Here is a 22,371-nt window from a genome sequence, read left to right on the forward strand (position 1 = left end):
CGTAATGCCACAAAATGTCATCAGATTACTCTGGAAGTACGTTTCATGCTTTAAATGATTTTTCTTATGTTTAAATGCCGTTAATTAAATAATAAAAGTGAAAGACCCTATTTATAATTTTAAAAGTTACTCCTCTCTCAACTCTTACCTCAGGCTCTGAGTGAGTTACATGAATTATCCAAGATTATTGCTTTTTTTCCTTTTTTTTTTTGGACAATTAGTTGGAGAACTGTCACATCCCCAGTCATAAATCAAGAATGAATTTTAAAATGGCCAGGCAATTAGCTAAAATAAAAACTAAATTCCAAAAAATTCACATTTCTCTATCTCTTTAGTAAAGCTATGTTAGGAGCGTGATTGTGAGGCCTGTATCTTAGATTCTCGGGCTCAAAAAAGACATATACTCTTTACTTACCTGTGTAGTGTCAAAAGTTTTAAGTTCTTCTTGTAAGATGTATTTACCTCCATGGATAAGAGTTTCTATTAAATGTCAAAGGAATCAAAGAACCATAGATGGTATAGTTTTTATAGGTCCTCACCTGAGCAAAGAAGGGTAGAAATGTGATATGCAAGAAAGCCAATGTAATGGTTGCTTGAAAATTGGCTTCAAGGAATCTGAAGAAGAATCGCCCAGGCCATGCTGAAAAGCCCTAGAGAAATAAAAATCACTATTTCAGAATATACAGTAAACATTAACTATTAAGGCCATCAGAATCCATTTTTTTCTTAGTATTTAAAGTTACTGATTTTATACAAAACAGTATTGTGCTAGAATGAACAAATGTACCCACTTGGTATTTATAATTTAACAGATGATTCAGAGGCCTCTATGAAACAATCTTTACACTTGGGAAGATATGATAATACCATTATCATTTAATTTTTTTAAAAATTCACATTATGAAATTTATAAAAAATGTATCTAAATGGTAAAATGAATACCACTCATTTCTCCTTCCCTCAACTGGAACCTAATAAATGTCAATATTTTGTCATTTTTGCTTCAATACTGTAAAAATGATTAGCATAAGGGTACTTCTTTTTACTCTTTAAAATGATTTATAAATATTAAACAATTAATGATAATTTATAATTAATTTTGTATGCTCCTAAGGGCTTACAGAAGGCAAATAAAGAAGAATTTAACTGTAAAATATAGGACAGTGATTTCAAAATTAGAACAATTTGGCCAGAATAACTGGTCTACAACTACCTTTGGAGAAGTAACTGTAACATTTTTCTAGGCTGGCCCAAATTCAACAACAAATCTTGAGGTAATAAGAAAAGATTTGTTACACAAAATCTTTAGTAGATAGCTTGGATAATAAAATATTTATAATAACAGAAAACTATATTTGCCTGCCTACATAGAGTTAAGAGTCACAACTGGGAGTATTTGAAAAATGGAATTGTTTGAAGTGGTGCTGTCTCTCTTGATCTAGAGTACAAAGACAATAACATTCTAAAAATAATACATAGAAAGGAATTCCACTTTGAAAACCCATCCCTGTCTTTACATCCTCCTTCCTGTTTCTTATATCCTCACATTCTCAAATCTGACCTGCCTCTCCACTGTTTGTCTTGCCAAATAGAACACCTTCTCATTAAAGATACTTTGACATTTTTTTAGACTTTTAATAGATCATCTCCTCTTTGAACACCTTCTCATTAAAGATACTTTGACATTTTTTTTAGACTTTTAATAGATCATCTCCTCTTTGAAAGCCATTTTTTTCCCTCACTAAATTTCAGATAGAACAAAATTCCTTAAATAGGCTTCAACATGAGGCTGTCCTATTTCCATCCCATACCTTCCACCGTGTGAACCAGAGAAACGGGCACAGGCTAGGTCAGGATACCAAGACATGCTTTTCTCAAGAGTCTGGACTATGTATTAGTGATGAGGAATCACAATTATAGCATAGGAGTCTTATCAGTTGTTTTACATTTTAGAAAAATCACTTGTGCACTAGTGAGGAGAGTTGATTGTAGATTAGGGCTAAAGGAAGGGAGATAATAAAGATGATATTTCAGTAAACCAGGCAGAAGAGAAGTCCTAAACCAAAGTAAGAAGCAGAGGAGACAGTGTGTATGGGACAAATATAAAAATATATAAAACTAATAAAATTAACAATATTCATTCCCTAATAACATACGGTTGGAGATTGCAGAAGGGAGGAGGGAGGAGGCAGAAGATAAAAGCAGAACTCTGGATGACTCGCTCTGCCCTTATTGGCTTTGCTTCTTGTTAGGACTTTACGTTCACTTTTTGCTGCCTGCTCCATACCCAAGGGGAGGGTCATAGAAGATCATAATGCGCCTGCCTGCGTATGCACAGGAGTTCCGCAGCCAGACATCCTGGGCTGCAATCTTGGGTGGGGTCTTTATTAGATGTGTAATGTTGTTTTGCAAGTGTGATGACTGAGATGACGCATACAAAGCCCTTAGCAAAGTGCCTTGTACATAATAGTTAGTTAATTCGCTCAGTCATGTCCGACTCTTTGCGACCCCATGGACTGTAGCCCACCAGGGTCCTACGTCCATGGGATTCTCCAGGCAAGAATACTGGAGTGGGTTGCCATTTCCTTCCCCAGGGGATCTTCCCGACCCAGGGAAGAAACCCAGGTCTCCTGCATTAGAGGCAGACACTTTAACCTCTTAGCCACCAGGGATAAAGGCTCAGCAAATGTGAAGTAATACCAGTATGATAACAACTGTAGCAAATACTTCTCGAGAAGGTCTACAACTACCTCAGAACTGACATGGAATACTTGATAGTCTAAATGATCGTCTAGGTACAGTTGTATCCTCAACATTAGGAAAAATAATGGAGGATCTAATAATAATAAAATGGTTATTTGGTGCCAAAATTCTTAGACTACAAACCATTGGCAATGCAATACTTCCCAGAACATTTCTGCCAGTCCCTAAACTCGTTCCCTCCACTGACAGTTGCACTGGTAATAGTAAGGTTATTGGCAATAATAAATGTTATGGCAGATGTTTATGGTCTCAGAGGAGGTGGGATCTGTATGAGCATTTAATTCCACAGCAAGATCCCAAATTAGTTTCATTATTCTAGAGAGTATAACAGGGTGAAAATTGGCCCACAAGCCTCCATGGGAAAATGAAATGATGATCTAGCTATTAGATAACCTCTAATGATGTCTTAGTGTACAGTTAAAATAGACGATGCTCTAAATAATTCATAGTGGAGAGTAAAATACAACCGTATGAGCAACAGAATTATATTCTCCACAAGACATAAAAAAACTTTGATATTGCAAAGGTGGATACTCCTTTAAAAGCAGGTGATTGTCTGTAGGTTGAAGTAGAATACATTTTCTCAGCTTTCCAAATTAGCGGCCTCTTAGAGGGAAAACTATGAATTTGGGGAAATTCCTTGCCTTGCCTCCAACATCACACCCCTTCTCTATTGTTAACATCATACTGGCTCTAGGTTGATCACACCACCCCTCTTGAGCACACTATACCAGATTCTGTCTCTTTGGTTTCCTACTCTACACATGTTGCCTTCTTTCATTTTCTCATTAACAACACTGACTCCTTAGGCTTATGTAGCCAGTTGCTGCTAGAAAAAAATAAATTCAATGCATATCAAAAGTGGGATAAACTGATACGCTAAAAACAGTTAGCTGGGTTTTATGCTTCTCTTGTGCCACCCTGCTTTTGACTGCCCTCCCAGGTGGCTGAGTCTCATGATATGATGCTATTGAAATAAATCTCCAGGATGGAATTGAGGAAGTCCAAGGATGCAAGTTCCACAGGGGTACAGGCTTCAGGTCAAATGTCTGGTATCATCAGTGGCTACCATTGGAGGTACTCCATAAATAAAAATAACAAGAGAAGACCACATTTCAGAAGAAGGAGAATTAATTAGCTTGAGAGTTAACTATTGAGATAACACTGGAACACCTGAGATAACTGAGGATATATGAGTCCTTCTGATGCCCCTGAAACCATAGTTGACTAACCATGAATATATGGGTGAATGAGTGAAAGTCACTTAGTCATGTCTGACTCTTTGTGAACCCATGGACTACACAGTATAGAATTCTCCAGGCCAGAATACTGGAGTGGGTAGCCTTTCCCTTCTCCAGGGGAATCTTTCCAACCCAGGAATTGAAACCAGGTCTACTGCATTGCTGCAGAAGGAAATGGCAACCCACTCCAGTACTCTTGCCTGGAAAACCCCATGGACAGAGGAGCCTGTTGGGCTGCAGTCCATGGGGTAGCTAAGAGTCAGACATGACTGAGCAACTTCACTTTCACTTTTCACTTGCATGTATTGGAGAAGGAAATGGCAACCCACTCCAGTGTTCTTGCCTGGAGAACCCCAGGGACGGGGGAGCCTTGTGGGCTGCCATCTATGGGGTCGCACAGAGTCAGAAACAACTGAAGTGACTTAGCAGCAGCAGCAGCAGCTACTGCATTGCAGGCAGATTCTTTACCAGCTGAGCCACAAGGGAAGCCCATGTAGCGTTAACCAAATTCAATCTACTTCACCATTTAAACATAGTTTGAAGTCACTGCTTTTCTTTCATAAAGCAGGGCTACTAGCCCCTTGTCATTAAATGAAAGAAATCAAGGTAAGATACTTGGAGTACAATAAGGCTTCCTACATTTCTCCTGCCCCTGGCTTGTGTTTCTCAAGATAGAAAATATGTCTTTGAGGTTAGAAAATGATGACCTGAAGTTAGAAAATGACTGCTATAATGTTTGGTCTAAAGAAAGTGTTAGTTGCTCAGCTGTGTCTGACTCTGAGACCCCATGGACTGTAGCCCATCAGGCTCCTCTGTCCATGGACTCCAGGCAGGATATCGGAATGGGTAGCTGTTCCCTCCTCCAGGGGATCTTCCCAACTCAGGGACTGAACCTGAGTCTCCTGCATTACAGGCAGATTCTTTACCATCTGAGCTGCCAAGGAAGCCCCAAGAGTACTGGAGTGGGCTGCTATTCCCTTCTCCAGGGGATCTTCCTACAGAGTAAATACTGTGTTTTTTGTTTTTTGTTTTTTTCCTAAAAAAAGGAGTGAATAAACAGAAGACATTGTCAGACTTTGCTTAGTGAAAAGGAGGGTGAATTACAGGGGCCATCTGTGAAGTCAGTCTTGGGTGGTATAGAGCGAAGAGGTAGATTGAGAACAGGCCAGATGGTGAAGAAACAGAACAAGACTTGATCCTAGAGTACCAGGCAGGAACCAGCTACTTGGAGATTCAGGGTACCGGCCTTCCTCAAAACCAATGACTTGCTGTTTACCAGTGTTTCACTCTTTTAAAACCACACATAAAGCGATTTGATTTTAATTTTTTTTAATAGACATTTCCCTCAAAAATAATGTTTAGATGGAAGAGAACAAAGGGAGCCATTTAATCTAAACAAAATGGCTCAGAGACTTAACTCTGTTACTGGATCCTTTTGCATTCTGCCAGATACTTCTTTAAAAATACATTTTACATATTTTTGCTTCTATTTCCGTCTAGTCCACATTCATTTTTAACAACTTTATTGAGATATATAATTCACATACCACAATATTTGCTCATTTTAAGTATACAACTAAATAATTTCTACTATATTCTCAGTTACGCAACTTTTACCACTATCTAATGTTATACCAGAGAAGGCGATGGCACCCCACTCCAGTACTCTTGCCTGGAAAATCCCATGGATGGAGGAGCCTGGAGGCTGCAGTCCATGGGGTCGCTGAGAGTCGGACACGACTGAGCGACTTCACTTTCACTTTTTACTTTCGTGCATTGGAGAAGGAAATGGCAACCCACTCCAGTGTTCTTGCCTGGAGAATCCCAGGGACGGAGAAGCCTGGTGGGCTGCTGTCTATGAGGTCGCACAGAGTCAGACACGACTGAAGTGACTTAGCAGCAATTTTATACTATTTTCATTAGGATCAAAAGAAACACATCCTCCCCTCCTCTCCCGCCCCTGACAACTGCTAATCTACTTTTTGTCTCTATGATAGTCGTGTCCGACTCTGTGACGGCATGTACTATACAGTCCATGGAATTCTCTAGACCAGAATACTGGAGTGGGTAGCCTTTCCCTTCTCCAGAGGATCTTCCCAACCCAGGGATCAAACCCAGGTTTCCCACACTGCAGGCAGATTCTTCCCTGAGCCACCAGGGAAGCGCGACTTTCTGTCTCTATGGATTTGATTATTCTGGAAGTTTCTAATAAGTTGAGTCACACTATATGTACTTTGTGTGTATGGCTTTTTTTCACTTAGCATGCAGGTTTTGAGGTTCGTCCCTGTTGTAGCATCTGTCAGTATTCCATTTCTTTTTAGTGGCTGAATGATATGCTACTGTATGGATATGCCACATACTGTTTATATATTTACCAGCTGATAGACACTTGGGTTCTCTTCACTTTGTACTACTATGAAAAATGGTGCTATGAACTCCTGTGTGTAAATCTTTGCATGGGCATATGTTTGCATTTCTTTTGTGTATATGCCTAAGAGTAAAGTTACTGTGTTTATGACCATATGATGCTCAACACTGTACATGAGCATCCCCTCTGCTTACCATTTTGAGGAACACCTGTCTCCAGTGCACCAGACATTCTTGAGGTATGAAAGAAAAAGTTTTAGACCAACATGTTCTGTTTCATTAGGGACAGTGAAGTAATTTCAAATAACTCAAGAAATAAACAAGCTAACCTTAAAACACCCAGCACCAGTTTGAAACCAAACTACAGAACGGGCACTGAAATACCTTGGAATTTAGTGACTCAAAGGTCATGTGAGTAACATCAAGTGAACCCAAAGATAGGTCTGCCGTTCCCTGGCCCAGTGATCAAGATTCTGGCCTATTTCTGATGACCCAGCCTTTGCCTGGCATGTTGGTACTTGCACTGAAATTCATTCTCCCATGTTATTAAATGCGGTAACATTGGAGACAATCAACTTTCAAAAAGTTTCCACTTCTAATTTTTATAGGATGAATCAAAACATTTTGAAATATATATAATGTTCAATTTTAACATTAAAAATTTTATCAGACTTTCCTATAATACTTGAGGGTGAATATTTCAACTTGCTCCCTGATGAGACACCTGTGTTTAATCCTGGTGCTTAATCATAGGGCCTAGGGAGGCAACAGTATTTAATGAAGTGACACTAAATTGTATTTACCCAAAATTCTAAAAATTAACTTTAATTTGCTAGATAGAAACTAAAAGTAACATTCTGTGCAAGCAAATGTAATACATGAAACCACTATTTGCATATGTGTGTGAATGTGCATTGAATACATGTCTGAAAGTGCAGCGTGACTGCCTTTATGAAAGAAGATAAGCATAACCACAAGTGATAAGCATTTTGGAAAATATACGGTGAATATTTTATGTTTCAGCAGGTCTCTCCCTGGAGGACAAACCTAAAGTACTTCTTTTACAACATTCTAACAGAAATCTACAAAGGAGAGTTAAAAAAGGACACACGTTTTTGCAAACACATTTCATTCTTTCTGAAAAGATTTAAAAATCATATTTCTGCCCTGGGATTTAGTAGTCCTATGCTAAGCTCAGAGAGGAAAATACATTCAGTTTATCTGTCAGAACTACTTGGAATAAAAGCAGTCACCTTCAAGAAAGGCATATCACATAGAGTGACAAATGTCAGGCATAGTTTATAAAAATTCAATGCTATCAACATCTGATTGCTACTTTTAACCAATTCCTCAAAGCATACAGCCTAATTTTTAAATGTGAGATAGATATACAATTTTTTTCTCGAAATGCTAACAATATGACAACTTCATATCCTGGCTGTGAAAAGAAGCTAAATAAATCAATAGAGTTCTTGCAACACACACATTTTTTTTTCCTGTTAGGTGTGGAACATGTTGCCCTGTAGATTTCCTTTGTCAATAGAAAGCAAAATATATTTTAAAAATTAGATTCATACTCTAGGAAAGCAAATAAAATTTTATACCAACATGAATGGATAAAATCTGAAAATTTTTATAATCTGAGAAATCATAAAAAATGAAAGTATATATAGACTTTTATTCATGCTTTAAAGCAAAACCACTATCTATGTTTTGTATTAAAAAAAAAAACAGGCAGTGCTTGGTATAAAATGCTCTGCAATTCTGGTTTAAATTAGCAATTTAAATTTGTTGAATGAGGTTACAGTGCAATATCTAATGCACAAATCACAAAGATCTGAGTACTTGTAGAGTTGTTTAAAAATGTATCAAAAGGCCACAGGTTAACAATAATGAATGTATGTTACATTATTATTATTATTAAAATATGCAACCTTTGATAATAATTTATTTGCTTTACAAACGCATTGGGGGGTTAAAATTTTTCTATTCATCTGTGACAGACCGTGAAATTCAATATTGCTCACCATGACCAATCCATGAAATTTGTCAACTTTGTTCCTGATTTTCACAGGGCCTTCCCCTTAGATGAAATGACCCATTGAACTAAGAGCATAGTAATTTTTTCATCTATGGTAAATCAGTTTAGTTTACTAGGATTTATTATGGGCTTCAGAACTTGAGCTTTTTGTGATTATGCACCATTATGCATATAATCCCAAATTTATGGCAACTTATCTCATTATTTCTTTCCTTTTCTGAAAGAATTCTCCATTTCTAAAATTAGATCTCAACGGAAATGTTGCCAGAAGAAGCAATCTGTAAATAATGGGTCTGTTGAAAGTTCAAGAGTGGGTGAAAATTACAGGGAAATTTTGAAAAAACTTGTTAATTACTCTTAGAATTTCTAACACAAAATTTACCGAAAATCAAGATTTACATATTGCCTTTACCAGGATGGTACAGAAACAAATACTTTGTCAAATTTATCTTAAGAAATACAAGTCTGTATAATTTTTACTATCCAAGAAACTAAGAATATGCAACATTTAATCTTTTAAGATAAACTGACTACTTTGGAGGAGGGTTTAAACAAAAGTATATTAATGTTTTATTATAAGATTTACTCTAACTTCTTTTATCATATTACAAATTTGAATGAAATTAACTAGAAAAGCAGTTCAAATTTTTTTTATTTCCCTGAATCTTATTTGTTTAGCTAAGCAAATATTTCAACATTTAAAAAATCATTACTTACTCCTATTTCCACTTGCCATTACTAGCCCAGTCACTAAAGCCCAATACTAAAAATGCAAATCTATGGCAGAGTAACTGGAAACATTATGTCTCTTCCAGACTAGAGAGCATTTTATAATCATTTAAAAAATCTTTTTTATTAGAGAAAATCATTTATATCAAATTAAAAGATATTTTTAAGAGGCGCATAAAGCCATTGGGATATGATTTATTTTTTTCATAGACAAATCAATCCATGAATAAAATTTGAGAATTTAAACAACTCAAATAATGATGCTCAAAACATCCCTGCTTGTATTAGAGCCTTATCAACTGAATAGGATCAATCAGTAGAGAAATACCACATTATTAGGATCAAATAACTTCGAGAATGAAGAAATCCCTGTTGGTTAGAGTTGGTTTGTAAAATGGTTCAATTCACAATATCAGAACTGCGCTTCAATAAATTTCTGCTTGCTACTTCACACAATTCAGTAAGCAGCATGAAATTACATTATTTTATATAACATAGTAGCTAAAAAGAAAATACATTTGATACTTACTGATGTAATTCTGTTAATGGTGAAGTCAAAATAACTAATGTTGTGAAGAGATTATTACAGTGGGTATGAATTTTAAAAATTTTATCATCTACATATGCATGAGGATTCAAAAGCTTCTGTACAGATGTGCAAACTGACCATAACATGTTCTCAGTGCAAATTAAAATTGTTGTGACATCAAGTCTGTTGGAAAGAAAAAGAAGAAAATCACGTTAAAATTGTTTTCTCTTCTTGGTATGCACACTATCATTTGTATCTATTATATTAAACATATGTAAGAATAGAAATATTTGCTTAGATATCAGAGATTCAGAGATCAAAACCAGACAAAGCATCAAAGATAGCTTTTGAGTTTCCAAGTGTTAGCTGACCCATAATATCATGCATTGGGCTTCCCTGATGCCTCAGCAGGTAAAGAAACTGCCTTCAATGCAGGAGACAGGAGATGCGAGTTCAATCCCTGGGTCAGGAAGATCCCCTGGAGGAGGAAATGGCAACCCACTCTAGTATTCTTGTTTGGAAAATCCCACGGAAGGAGGAGTCTGACAAGCTACAGTCCAAAGGGTTGCAAAGAGTCGGACACAGCTGAGCACAATACCATTCGTTATCTTTAGAGATGCTGACGTCTATAGCAGTGAAGTGCTGCAGAAGTGCTTTTTTTAAAAAAGGAAAAACAGTCTGTTTTGCATTATCAAGATCCTCAAGAATCTCAAGAGTGTTTCTTTGAAATTAAATTCAGCAAAAGAAAAGTCAGGTTAAAAGAAAGTTCTCTATTATCCACATACATATGATAGGTAAAAATTTGACAGCAGAACAATCTTCTCATCCAAGTACAAGGTATCAAAAGAAAGGTACAAGACTGAGCAATATGTTCTCCCAGCATGTGGGAGGTGAAAAAAAAAGGCACCAGCAGCTCAAATGAAAAAGCTTATAGTTTCAGAACTTTGCAATATTAAATAAATTTGTCACAAATATTTGCCACAAATTTAATACTTGTTCTCCTTACATGTATATGCAAATAATATTAATTTATATTAATATCAATCAATTAATATAAATTAAAATATTAATATCAAATAAATATTTTCCTTGCATATATATATATATTCAAACCAGTCAATCCTAAAGGAAATCAACCTCAAATATTTATTGGAAGGACTGATACTGAAGCTTAATCTCTGATATTTTGGCCACCTGATGTGAAGAGCTGAATCACTGGAAAAAAACCCTGATGCTGGGAAAGATCGAAGGCAAGAGAAGAGAATGACAGAGGATGAGATGGTTGGATGGCATCACCAACTCAATGAACATGAGCTTGAGCAAGCTCTGGGAGATGGTGGCGGACAGGGAAGCCTGGCTTGCTGCAGTCCATGGGGTCGCAAAGAGTTGGACACGACTGAGTGACTGAACAATATATATATAGCATGGTTTTTGTTATATGACAGTTGGAAGCTAGAATTCTAAGAGCATCCAGAATCACCCTTAGGAAGGTTTAACTGTAGTTTGCATCCACTCACTCTAATTGCTAATTAAAGAATTACAAACCCAAGATATATATATATATATATATATATATATATACACATATACATACACACCCAGACACAAACAAACACACACCTGTGAAATCTGATTTCTACAAAATGGATATTTTAGAATTAATCATTCAAATAAAAATATGTAATTTATAAAAACTAGGAAAGATAACTCTAGCTTTGCAAGACATTTTTATGTACCCAGAAAATAGAAGCCAAAAGTCTCTATAGTACAGTTAATTAATTAAATATACTACCTATTTCATGAGCTAATAGTAAATCTGATTTCGTAAGTATCTCATAATGACTTGCCACCTCACAGTCAAAAGTGATGTAAGCTACATACGGAAAAGAATGAAAGTATCCTTTGCTTTCAAAAGGAATTTTCCATCTCTTCTTCAGAATCCAATGTTTTTTTTTAAATGCTTGGTCAGTAATTCAAAACAGCTTGTTCAAAAATACCGTATTTATGAAACACTGTAGCAAGACCTAAATGCCCTCACATGCTGCATGCTTGATCAGAAAAGAATTCCTACTGAAAAAAATAATAAACCTTCTGATGTCTTTAGGCTGTTCCTAACATATCTGAAAAAAAATTTTTATACCTAAAAGGCAGGTCTCAATTACATTAGTCAGAATGTTTATAAAAACAAAAGGCTTCACTTTGTATAGACCATTGCTGGCATGTATGCACATTTTTGTAATATTCATTGCCTAGACAACCCATAGAATTGGCCTGTTCAGTTCAGTTCAGTCGGTTGGTTGTGTCCGACTCTTTGCAACCCCATGGACTGCAGCATGCCAGGCCTCCCTGTCCATCACCAACTCCTGGAGCTGGCTCAAACGCATGTCCATGAGTCAGTGATGCGATCCAACCATCTCATCCTCTGTCATCCCCTTCTCCTCCCGCTTTCAGTCTTTCCCAGCATCAGGGTCTTTTCCAATGAGTCAGCTCTTCGCATCAGGGGGCTCAAGTATTGGAGTTTCAGCTTCAGCATCAGTCCTTCCAATGAATATTCAGGATTGGTTTCCTTTAGGATTGATTTCCTTTAGAATTGGCCTATAATTCAGTCTTTAAGACTTCATCACTGCTGCTCCTCATTTTCTGTGATTTCACATTTTGTTGAACTATTTTTCAGTAATATATAATAAAAAGAAAAGGAAAAGAGTTAAGAAGTAATTAGAATATATTAAGAGAAAAATGACTAGACAAAAGAGTTTCCTTAATGAAGATGAACTACAATATTTAAAGGCATTAAAAAAAAAAAAAAAAGCCGGAAAGTAAAATTCCCTGGTTGCCTGGAATCTCAAATTACTTCATCACAGCACCGCAGCTTTCCTCTCCATTTCAGGACTTTAATTTTCTCTCTTTATCTTATTTATTAACCTTTGGATATCTATGTCCTTGATTGTAATACAACTTGACTCACTTTTTAGAAAAAAAAGTGGGTTTTACATACAATTTTAAGGAGAAAAAAGAACATAGCTATTTTGATTCAAGTTCCACATTTGCACTTAAGTATATCAGGAGAATTGAATATGATTTCCTTTCAGATGTTAGAAATATATTAAATACACAAGGAGTTACATCATGAGATTCAGAAGCACATTCTGCTTTATACACCTGACAAACATTTTCTTGAAAAGTAATGGTTTTCACAACTTCAATTACCTTATCTGTAGGGTTCTCTTATAACTGGGATGGGCCTGGGCATATCTGGAGGCCAGGAGACTCAAAGACTTCTCCAGCACTTCTGCTAGTATCTCCTGGGCTAATTTAGGGGGCAGGATGGTCCAGAGATCGTGACGAAGCGCCCAGAAGAAATAATGCCACATCTGGAGTGAGAAGGAGCATCTTTCCCCCTGGCAAAACCACCACACATTAAACAAGAGGATCGCATCTTACCAAATGTCAGTTTGCTTCCTATGAACTTAATTAGTTCAGGCTGAAAGGAAATAGCTGGAGAGTTTGACACACTTGATGACCAAGAAAGATTTTTGACAAGATGTAAAACATTCTTATTGACAAACGAACATATGTTTTACTTCAATTACTAGACCAGATATTCTAGTGCAAATCCAGACCACGAGCATTTAACCTAGGGTAGCCTTGATTTACCTACTCGTGGTCTGGAGTTTAAAATTTACTTTAAAATGATCATCTTTGTAGCTGCTAAACAAAGTCTTGCATAGTCTAAGATAGTGGGCTGATTCCTCTAAAATTAAAGAGTAATCATTTAAATTAAGTATGTATATTCTTCTGGGCTTATTAACAATCATTGAGATCATCTTAAAAATGGTTTAGATTTCACATTACAATGAAATGACAGGAGCAAACACAAACTTGCAGAGTGTGTATTTATCAACATGCATGAAAACAAAGTGGGAGTCACCAAAGATGATTATATTAGGCTATTTCATCCGTGGAGTTTCAACAACAGTACTAGAAACACATCCTAAAATCATCTGATTTTGCAAAATTTTATAAAGCCCAGGCAGATGGTATCATCATTTCTTAGTATTTTTACAGTACTTTATACTTCCAAAGGGCCAGGTTCTCATTCCTATCTACCTCTCAACAGACCTCTTTTCTGTGTCAAATTTTCCCTGACCACAGAGTGAGACCCAACAGCAGCCAAAGCTAAGGGGAAACAGGCAGAAATGAGAAGGTCACCTCAAGTGAATTACAACCAATAATTAGTTAACAGGCTCTCTGGGAGGTGTGCTAGGAGTTTCCTCATTTTCTTCAGACCAGATTAAAAGATTATTTGAAACAGATTGTTTGAAGTTTGAAGAATGTGTTCTTCCAAAACTGTCCTGATTATGTTACTATATCAAAAGTTAAATGAGAAAAACTTATTTTATTTATTAAGTAATCCTCTTTGACTTAAAATTTCTATTTTGCACACTCCTTATATTTCTCAAACAAACATCATTTTAAACAATTCCAATGTTTTCCTTCGTTCTCAGGAAACGAAGATCATGGCATCTGGTCCCACCACTTCATGGCAAATAGATGGGGAAACAGTGGAAACAATGACAGACTTGATTTCTTGGGGCTCCAAAATCACTGCAGATGGTGACTATAGCCATGAAATTAAAAGACACTTGCTCCTTGAAAGAAAAGTTATGATCCACCTAGACAGCATATTAAAAAGCAGAGGCATTACTTTACCAACAAAAGATCTGTCTAGTCAAAGCTATGATTTTTCTGGTAGTCATGTATGGATATGAGGGTTGGACTATAAAGAAAGCTGAGAACTGAAGAATTGACGCTTTTGAATTGTGGTGTTAGAGAAGGCTCTTGAGAGTCCCTTGGACTGTAAGGAGATCCAACCAGTCCATCCTAAACCTGAATATCATTCGAAGGACTGATGTTGAAGCTGAAACTCCAATACTTTGGCCACCTGATGTGAAGAACTGACTCATTGGAAAAGACCTTGATGCTGGGGAAGACTGAAGGCAGGAGAAGGGGATGACAGAGAATGAGATGGTTGGGTGACTCAATGGACATGAGTTTGAGTAAACTCCAGGAGTTGGTGATGGACAGGGAGGCCTGGTGTGCTGCAGTCCATGGGGTCGCAAAGAGTGAAACTGAGTGACTGAACTGAACTTATGTTCTCCTATACCTAAATTTGATAGTTTCTTATGTATATATTCCTTACATATTATTCTTCTGGTAATTTCTTTGATTACTAAAGTCTTTTGTAGTCACTGTAATAATAATAATCTATAGTTATTATCTATTGACCTTCAAATGGAGTTTATGAGTAGAATTGTTCTTGTTGGGTGGAAAACTTGGATATCAAAATGTCGAAGAGTCAAGTTCAAACTGGTGGGGACTCCGACCACTTCTGATTTTCTGACTAGATGTACATCAAAACTGTTTAAAAAAATATTAATGCAGAAGTTGCAAATTATAGTTTCTTATATTTTCTTTGTTGTGTGTTCTGTGATAAAGAATACTTTACAAAATTTCCTCAGCTAAGAAAGGAATTTTAATATTTTATTTTCTTTACTACTTTCTGTGTTATATGTTAAGTAAAGCAAAACCAACCCAGCTGATATCATGGCTGGTCTGAATGATTCATACTTTCTCCATGTTGGTGAGTGGGTGCCCACAATAATATGGCCAACATGATTTCTCATATTTTTCAAAATATAAAAACTAGTCTCCTTAATAGCCACCTTTGAGCAATAAATGAGAAAATAAAAATAACTTTAGGCACACCTATTTCTTCCCCTAAAAGTGAAAGATCCTTATTTTTAAGACTTTTAAAAATATAAATTTCATGTTCACTTAAAAACATTCCAAACTGGTCATCTGTCTCACAATTTTCTTCAAAATGTGTATAGTTTCCATGTATGCAAGGGCTTTCATTAAATTAAATGTGATTCATTTATTTTTCTGACCTGTTTCCCTATTTGTTGTCATTTCAAAAGTATTCTGCTAGTAAACATCTGTTATTTTTGTAGACCCGCTATAATACAAACAGATGTGAACTTTTATTTAGATTATATATCAGGAAACAAGCAGCTGGGCTTTATTATATAAGCCACTCAATATTATCTTTGAACAGACAATTCTTTATTCTCTGACTATTAGAAAACACAAGTTGCTAAAATTGAGCAGATGTCAAGTATGCCAAAAGCTTGATTTTAAACATGTAATTTGAACACCCACTGTGCCATCTGACCAGCACCTCATCAGAGAGATACTGAACTCTTTGGCTCTTTCAACCTGACAGTTCAGAAAGTGAACTTGTTAACTCACTTGTTATCACAATACATGAGCAAATATTGCTCCATATCTTATAAATTCTCTATTTCTTTACTACACTCTGCACATGGTGATAGGATCCCCTGAGATCTCTATCTCACCCTCCACCTCCAGTTGGGCAGATCTCATCGCCTCGCCCCTTCAAACATTCCTACCAGTCCTGTTTCACAAATCAGGTGGAATAATGGGGAGAGGAAGAGAGAGGGGTGTAGTAAACAGGATAAAACCATGTCGGGCACTCCAGTTATCAAAACCGCTTAAAATCTGTGTTGTTTTTAGAAGGTTCTTATTTTTGGTAAACAGAACAGCAGTATCACTTTATTTATTTATTTATTTTTCTGAGCATAAATAACCACCGCTAACTCTGCAATTAAATTGTAACTACTGACCATGTAAGTATATGGAAGCTACAGTACCATGTAATCACAGGCTAGCTATCTCGTTATTTCTGTCTTGGAAGCTAAAGCCTTGTCATAAGATCTAAGAGCTGAATGTTACGTGGTAATTTGTTGGGTTTTTTTTTTCTTTTAAATACTTGGTAACTTCAATAACAGGTTCTCAACGCATCTACTTATTATTTATACTGTAGGACTCTTCCAGCTCCCAATTTGCATGAAAGGAAACATAATATCCCTGTGTTGGACGGATAGTGAGAGGATACCTGTTCTTCAATGGAAACATCATATAAAATTGCTCATCAGTGCGCTGACACGTTGAAATAGTTTGAAACATGAGATGGATTCATTTTCAACCTCTCTGTTTACCTCAAGGCAAATAAGGGAGCTGGGACGCAGCCAGGAGAGGGGAGACCAATACTTTTATTCTTATCTCAGGCTACCAGCTGCACCGTACCACTTTCTCGTTTTCATTCTGCTCGCTGCTGTCTGAAGCGCGTCAGGTTTGGAACACCCTATATAGAAGCTTTCGCAGAGAGAAAAGGTATCTGGGAAGGGCCTCTAAAGGAGAGATGAAATGGTCTTAGAAAACGTGGAAAGCCCTTTTAAAAAGCTTCTAAGCTGCTCGTCTCTGTTGTGACAACATTTATTATGATAATAACCCAGGCATAAATGGAGCCATGGTGTCAGCAAGGTGACAGCAGTGAGTTCACTGAATAAAACTCCACTCTGTTCTTCTCAATACTCTACAGTTAGCAGGACAATCAAGAAACAAAATCACAAGCTTCAATTTGGAGGAAGGCATACGTTGGAAAAACTACGGAAGGTGGGCTTGATGATGACATTTTGAAAATGTTGATTATCTTGATTAAGATATTATAAATGTTTCACCCTGCTCTGAAATCCACTTCAAGGGATTTCAAATACTGTGGTTTATGTGTAATCAATGGGATTCAGAGGAAGGGGAACTAATGAAGCCTAATGATGAATAATTTTAATTGATCCAGGTTTTCATGGCACTAGGAATCATTAGGCTTTGATTCAGCTGAAATTTGGGATTTCAAAACATGGGTTAAATGAAAATAGGTAAGCTATAAATGATCAGATGGGTCTTAAAGCACACTCATAAGAACACACAATAAGAAGGGAAAACAAGTATAAAAAGAATAAAGCTGTTTAATAAAAAATCTTTATCAAACACAGATGGAAATATATAACAAGAAAAAAGTGCAAGGATACCTCTTACTGATCCTTTTGAAAACAATACAAGGTTGCAGTATTATATTGTGGCATTGTTTTCTCCTTGAATTTTCCTTGTATCCCATTACATTCCAACTATTATATAGCACGGAAACACTGCAGCTCAAATTACGTTATTTTTACTTTTAAGCAGAAGGAGTGTTCTAATTATTTCAGGTTTTTAAGAACTGTGTTTTTCCAAGTATAAATTCAATATTTAAAAAATATTATCCTCACAGCCTTCGTGTGTTAGTAATGCCAAGCTCATGTTTCTAATTAGCCAGAAAGCAGGTAGGCAGTAAAACATATTTGTGTAAAAAGGAGGGATAGTAAACGTAACTTCACACCTCATAAAAAGCTTTGTAGTCCTCCCAATGGTGGCTCTCAGCGTCCTGTAAAATGCTTGTAGCACAAACTCTGACGCAGTAGTCCGTAACCTGAAACTGCAGACTGCTGATGAATTCCTGGTATCGTTGGATAGGCACCAGGAATATGGGTCTGTGCAGAGAAAATGATCAAAGAGACAGAGATTTAAAGCCTGTGCAGTAGGAGGTAACAATCTCCAGTACTACAAATGGTTTTGATTATTAGATATCAATCATTCATTTCCTCCCAATGCTGAAGTCTGCATCCACATTCACTTTCCAAAAAGGAAAAAAAAAAAAAAAAAAGCTGGTCTTTGTTTTACAAGTCCTTTGAAAATGTACATCTGCTGTTCCGCAAATATGCGCTTCAGCTTGAGACAAACTGCATTGTCAATACATCATTCAAAAATCAAAGTATTCTTTGTAAGCCTATTATTAGAGATCAGTGCATTATTTAGGCATTAGGTTATCGTTATTACAGAGAACAACATGCATTTGTCAGAACTAACTTTTATAAAGCTATCACACGTCCCACAAACACAGTCTTTATTTTAAAAATTGTAATTTTGTAGCTGTCAATTATCTCATAAACTGTTTTACAATATTCTACAGAAATAAAGGGATTGCTGGCATGTTTTGTTTATAAATTTGAGTATGAATCACAACATCTGACTACTTCAGGGAATTAAAGAAATATCATAGTTATATCCTACATCAAGCCAAATTTACTTTTATCTCTAGCTATTTTTAGTACACCCTCTTATGCTTCCTCTCATTACTAGAAAAGGACTGCAAAGGCTGAATAAGGAATACAGACTAGATTCTTGGGCTCACACTGGAGTGTCCAGTCTACACGTTCCCTTTGCAAAAGGCCATGCCGTCTTCTAGAGAGTACAAGAGAAGCCAGATAGACCATGTGATTATACATCTGGTCATTTATGTTCTCTAGCCAGAAAACATTTGGTCTCTTTGGACCACAAATACATGAGCATTGAGACTGTCAATGCTTCCTTTTCACACATGAAAGATAGCGTCTATGAAATGGGCATTCTGAGATATGTTTACATTGGTCACAAGAATAGTCAGAAATGCATCTCTTCTCTAGGCCAGCTCCTATGGTCTAGTTGGTCTAGGAACCAAACAGAAGGGCATTTTCCACAAATATTGTTTTGTGTGACAGGGAGAAGTTTATTTTCCTTTTCAGTGTAATCTGTATAACGGGTCTTGTGGAATGGAAAGGCTTTGCTTGGTCACATCATAACAGCATGCTGAAAATAGTTCCTTCAGACTAGAGAGTCTGGGAAATGCAAAGGTCATCCCAGTGGGCCTTCAGAAGGAATACCTATCCTTCTTGCTACCTGTGTATCTGGTTTAATACAACCCATGCTCTACCTTTTTGACATTTCTTAGTCAAGACAAATGAAAATAATTCCTCATGTTTATTATTATTTTCTCCTTCTCAAATACCATTGTCAAGATTCCACTTCTGTGATATCCAAAGATAAATGATACTGCAAGCAGGGCCATCAACTTAGTGTAAAGGACACTCACTTCTTAGCATTTTCTTTCATCACGCGATCATATTGCATAAAATGCTGGAAGACATACACGGCCGTAGAGAGCAGCGCGTGCAGGTTTTTCAGCGGTGCTCTGGAGGGAAACTCCTTGCTTCTCTCTTGCAGTCTGGCCAGGACAGCTGTTGCCACTTTACAACAGGCCTCCACAAAGTTTGCTCTAATTTCCTGAAAAGAATCATCTCTGCATGCCAGAGCCAGTGGAAGCATTATGTCAAGTTTTTCCATGATGTCAGAACAAAACTAGGGAGAAATAAAGGTAGCACTGAGTTATTTGTATTCTGACAGTGCCATGTAATTTATGTACAGGGAGACTAAATTCCAAAATAATGAATTTGGCATCAAACATAAATATAATGACACAACTTCATAATAATCGATGTCTCAGTGGTAGAAAGTTAAATGTTTTATGTCATAAAGAAGTACCAAAATGATACTTCTCTACATATAAACTTCAAACCTTATGTTTGCCAGAGAGACATTATGAAAAACTCATGAAATAGCTTTCCATGACAATACTTTTATTTGTAGTTAATTGAACTCAGAAAATATGTATCCATGATTACATTATTTTTGACTTACTCCTGGGTTGGTTTTTTTTTTTCTTTTTTTGCTGAACTGTCATAAAAGTGTTTTTTTAAATTAATCATCACATATAAATGAAGCTGTATCAGTTTAACTTAAACAATCTACGGGCATCAGAAACAATCTCATGTAGCATTTTCTTATTGATAGAGTCAGCAGCTTTTAGGAGTGATGCGCTTAGCGTTTCACTAGTTATTATGAATTTACTCCTTCTTAATGGCAAAGGAGGTATGATGGATGGATGGATGGATGAAAAGGCTCACTTGCCTCTTCTCCAAAGAGGCCAACAGTGTTTCTGGGGAATGTACTGGAGCTTCAGGTGGCAGTGCGGGATTAAGGCCACTTTTGAAAACTCTCTTTCAAAAACATTTCAGTGATGAGTTGCTGACCCCACTGTAGACTTAATATTGAATAACTATACTTCTCCATTTCCATAACTTCCTATTTTCTCAGTATGTTCTGTGACTCTCAAAACAAAGATGTAACACTGATGCTAATGGAATATTTACTAAGATGTAAGTCAAGATTTAAAGGTTGCCCAAACCAATAAAAGACAACAACTCCTTCAACCTCCTAAATTTCTCCTGGGGGGGGAGGGGCGATCATTCAAAGGTATCACACAAACAGGCTGTTTCCCAAGTCCCCAGGAAGTCACAGAGGCCCTCTCTTTAGTTGCTTCAGATTCATGGAGCGAAAAGTTGGCAGCAGGTTTGAGTCCATTTTTGTTAGCACAGTGGTCCATGGATACCAGGAAAACATGGTGCTGGGTCAAGTGCCAAGGGTTTCCCAAGAGATCCCATCATTTTTCTGTTGGTTCCCTTTGCAATGGTTTATATGAAGAAAATATCATATGCCAATCTAATTTGAAAGGATTTCATTTAACACTTGCCTTTGCAATTTTCTTTGGTTGGTCTGCTTCAGGAACTACATAGCTATCTTGCCAAACTGGCAGGACATTTACAAGGTCCAAAGCATAGCTCACAGTTGAAAACCTTTCATTCTGTTCCTGTTGGAGAATTTTTGCAGAAAAATCTTCAATGGCTTTTGTTATACTATGTGCCATGGGAAGAGATACTTTTTTAAATGCACTTCTCCAGCCAAAATCTAATAAAGTAGCCTGAAATATAAATTTATATTCAGTTATATTAATCTTAACAACAAGTGTTTCTAGTGTTATAGATATAAAAGCATTACTTTCATTCAGCATGTTGAATATAGGTATTCTTTGATAAACTGTAAAAGCCATTCTTACAACCTAAAATATTACCCAGTGAATAAAGCAATATACAAAACATGTGCATTTTTTATACACAGTAATATACTGACATTTCAATTTAATTCATCAGTGGATTTAATAAAAAACTTTTTTTTCAAAATTTAATCTCTTAAATATAGTTCAATAAAACCATCTTTATGAGAGCTGAAAGTTCTACTTACTATTTATCACGTAAAGCAACCTTTAAATTCAATATATTTAATAAAGTCTAAATTAGATTTTTATAGTCTTTTTTATAGTTTATTGTTAACAAGTATTGTGACATAAGACAGCATTTAATATTCAATCTTTTATTTCTTTTTCACTGTCAGAAATCCAGACAAGCTTAAAAAAATAGCAATAAGAAATAAATTTCTTGGAGAAAATATACTGCTGCATGTTTCTAGATTTTTATTGCTGTAGAGTTTTATTTTGTTTCTCCACCCATAAAGTGGTAAGCATCGCTGCTTTTGTTCCAGAAAATAAGGAATTAAAATAATTTGCATTGCTCTGTATGTGGGCAGTGGGAAAGGCTGGCATGGAGGCCAGTGTTATTTTTGGTTTTCTTTTGGTCTTTGGCTCATGTGGCAACATATTTACAAATGGATATTTTCCTCAAACCCTCTAATATTCTCTAAAGTATAAATACATTATGGATAGTAGGTGGAATCTATGCTTAGTACTAAACTTTTCCTTCTTCAGTGCAATCTTGCTAACAGCAATAATTTATCTACCCCCAACTTCTGAAGACTCTAGGCTTGATATTTCTAACTGAATTACTTATTTCTCTGGATCTCAAGTTTTTTTGTCAGAAAAATAAAAGAGATGAATTGAGTGATTTCTATAGTTCCTTTCAGTCTAAAATTACTGAGATTATGATCATTAGCTTAATTTTCTTGTATACAAGATTCTCACTAAGCATTAATCTAATGCATTTTGCATATGCTGAACAAATAAAGGTGATTTATCTTCT

At 36.2% G+C, this 22,371-nt stretch overlaps 1 protein-coding gene across 3 annotated transcripts in view; it reads right to left on the reverse strand.

Annotated features, from left to right (window-relative positions):
• KIAA0825 (KIAA0825 ortholog) overlaps nucleotides 1–22,371 on the reverse strand; it is a 429,746-nt gene that overhangs the window by 279,806 nt on the left and 127,569 nt on the right. For all 3 annotated transcript variants that reach the window (XM_069590144.1, XM_069590145.1, XM_069590146.1), the window contains exons 8-13: nucleotides 21,033–21,260; nucleotides 19,536–19,801; nucleotides 17,967–18,117; nucleotides 12,878–13,068; nucleotides 9,671–9,853; nucleotides 540–650 (exon numbers count right to left, since the gene is read on the reverse strand). In XM_069590144.1, the coding sequence (XP_069446245.1) occupies nucleotides 540–650; nucleotides 9,671–9,853; nucleotides 12,878–13,068; nucleotides 17,967–18,117; nucleotides 19,536–19,801; nucleotides 21,033–21,260 (1,130 nt within the window). The remainder of the gene's footprint in view (nucleotides 1–539; nucleotides 651–9,670; nucleotides 9,854–12,877; nucleotides 13,069–17,966; nucleotides 18,118–19,535; nucleotides 19,802–21,032; nucleotides 21,261–22,371) is intronic.

Source organism: Ovis canadensis, chromosome 5 (genome assembly GCF_042477335.2).
Source record: "Ovis canadensis isolate MfBH-ARS-UI-01 breed Bighorn chromosome 5, ARS-UI_OviCan_v2, whole genome shotgun sequence".
NCBI lineage: Eukaryota > Metazoa > Chordata > Mammalia > Artiodactyla > Bovidae > Ovis > Ovis canadensis.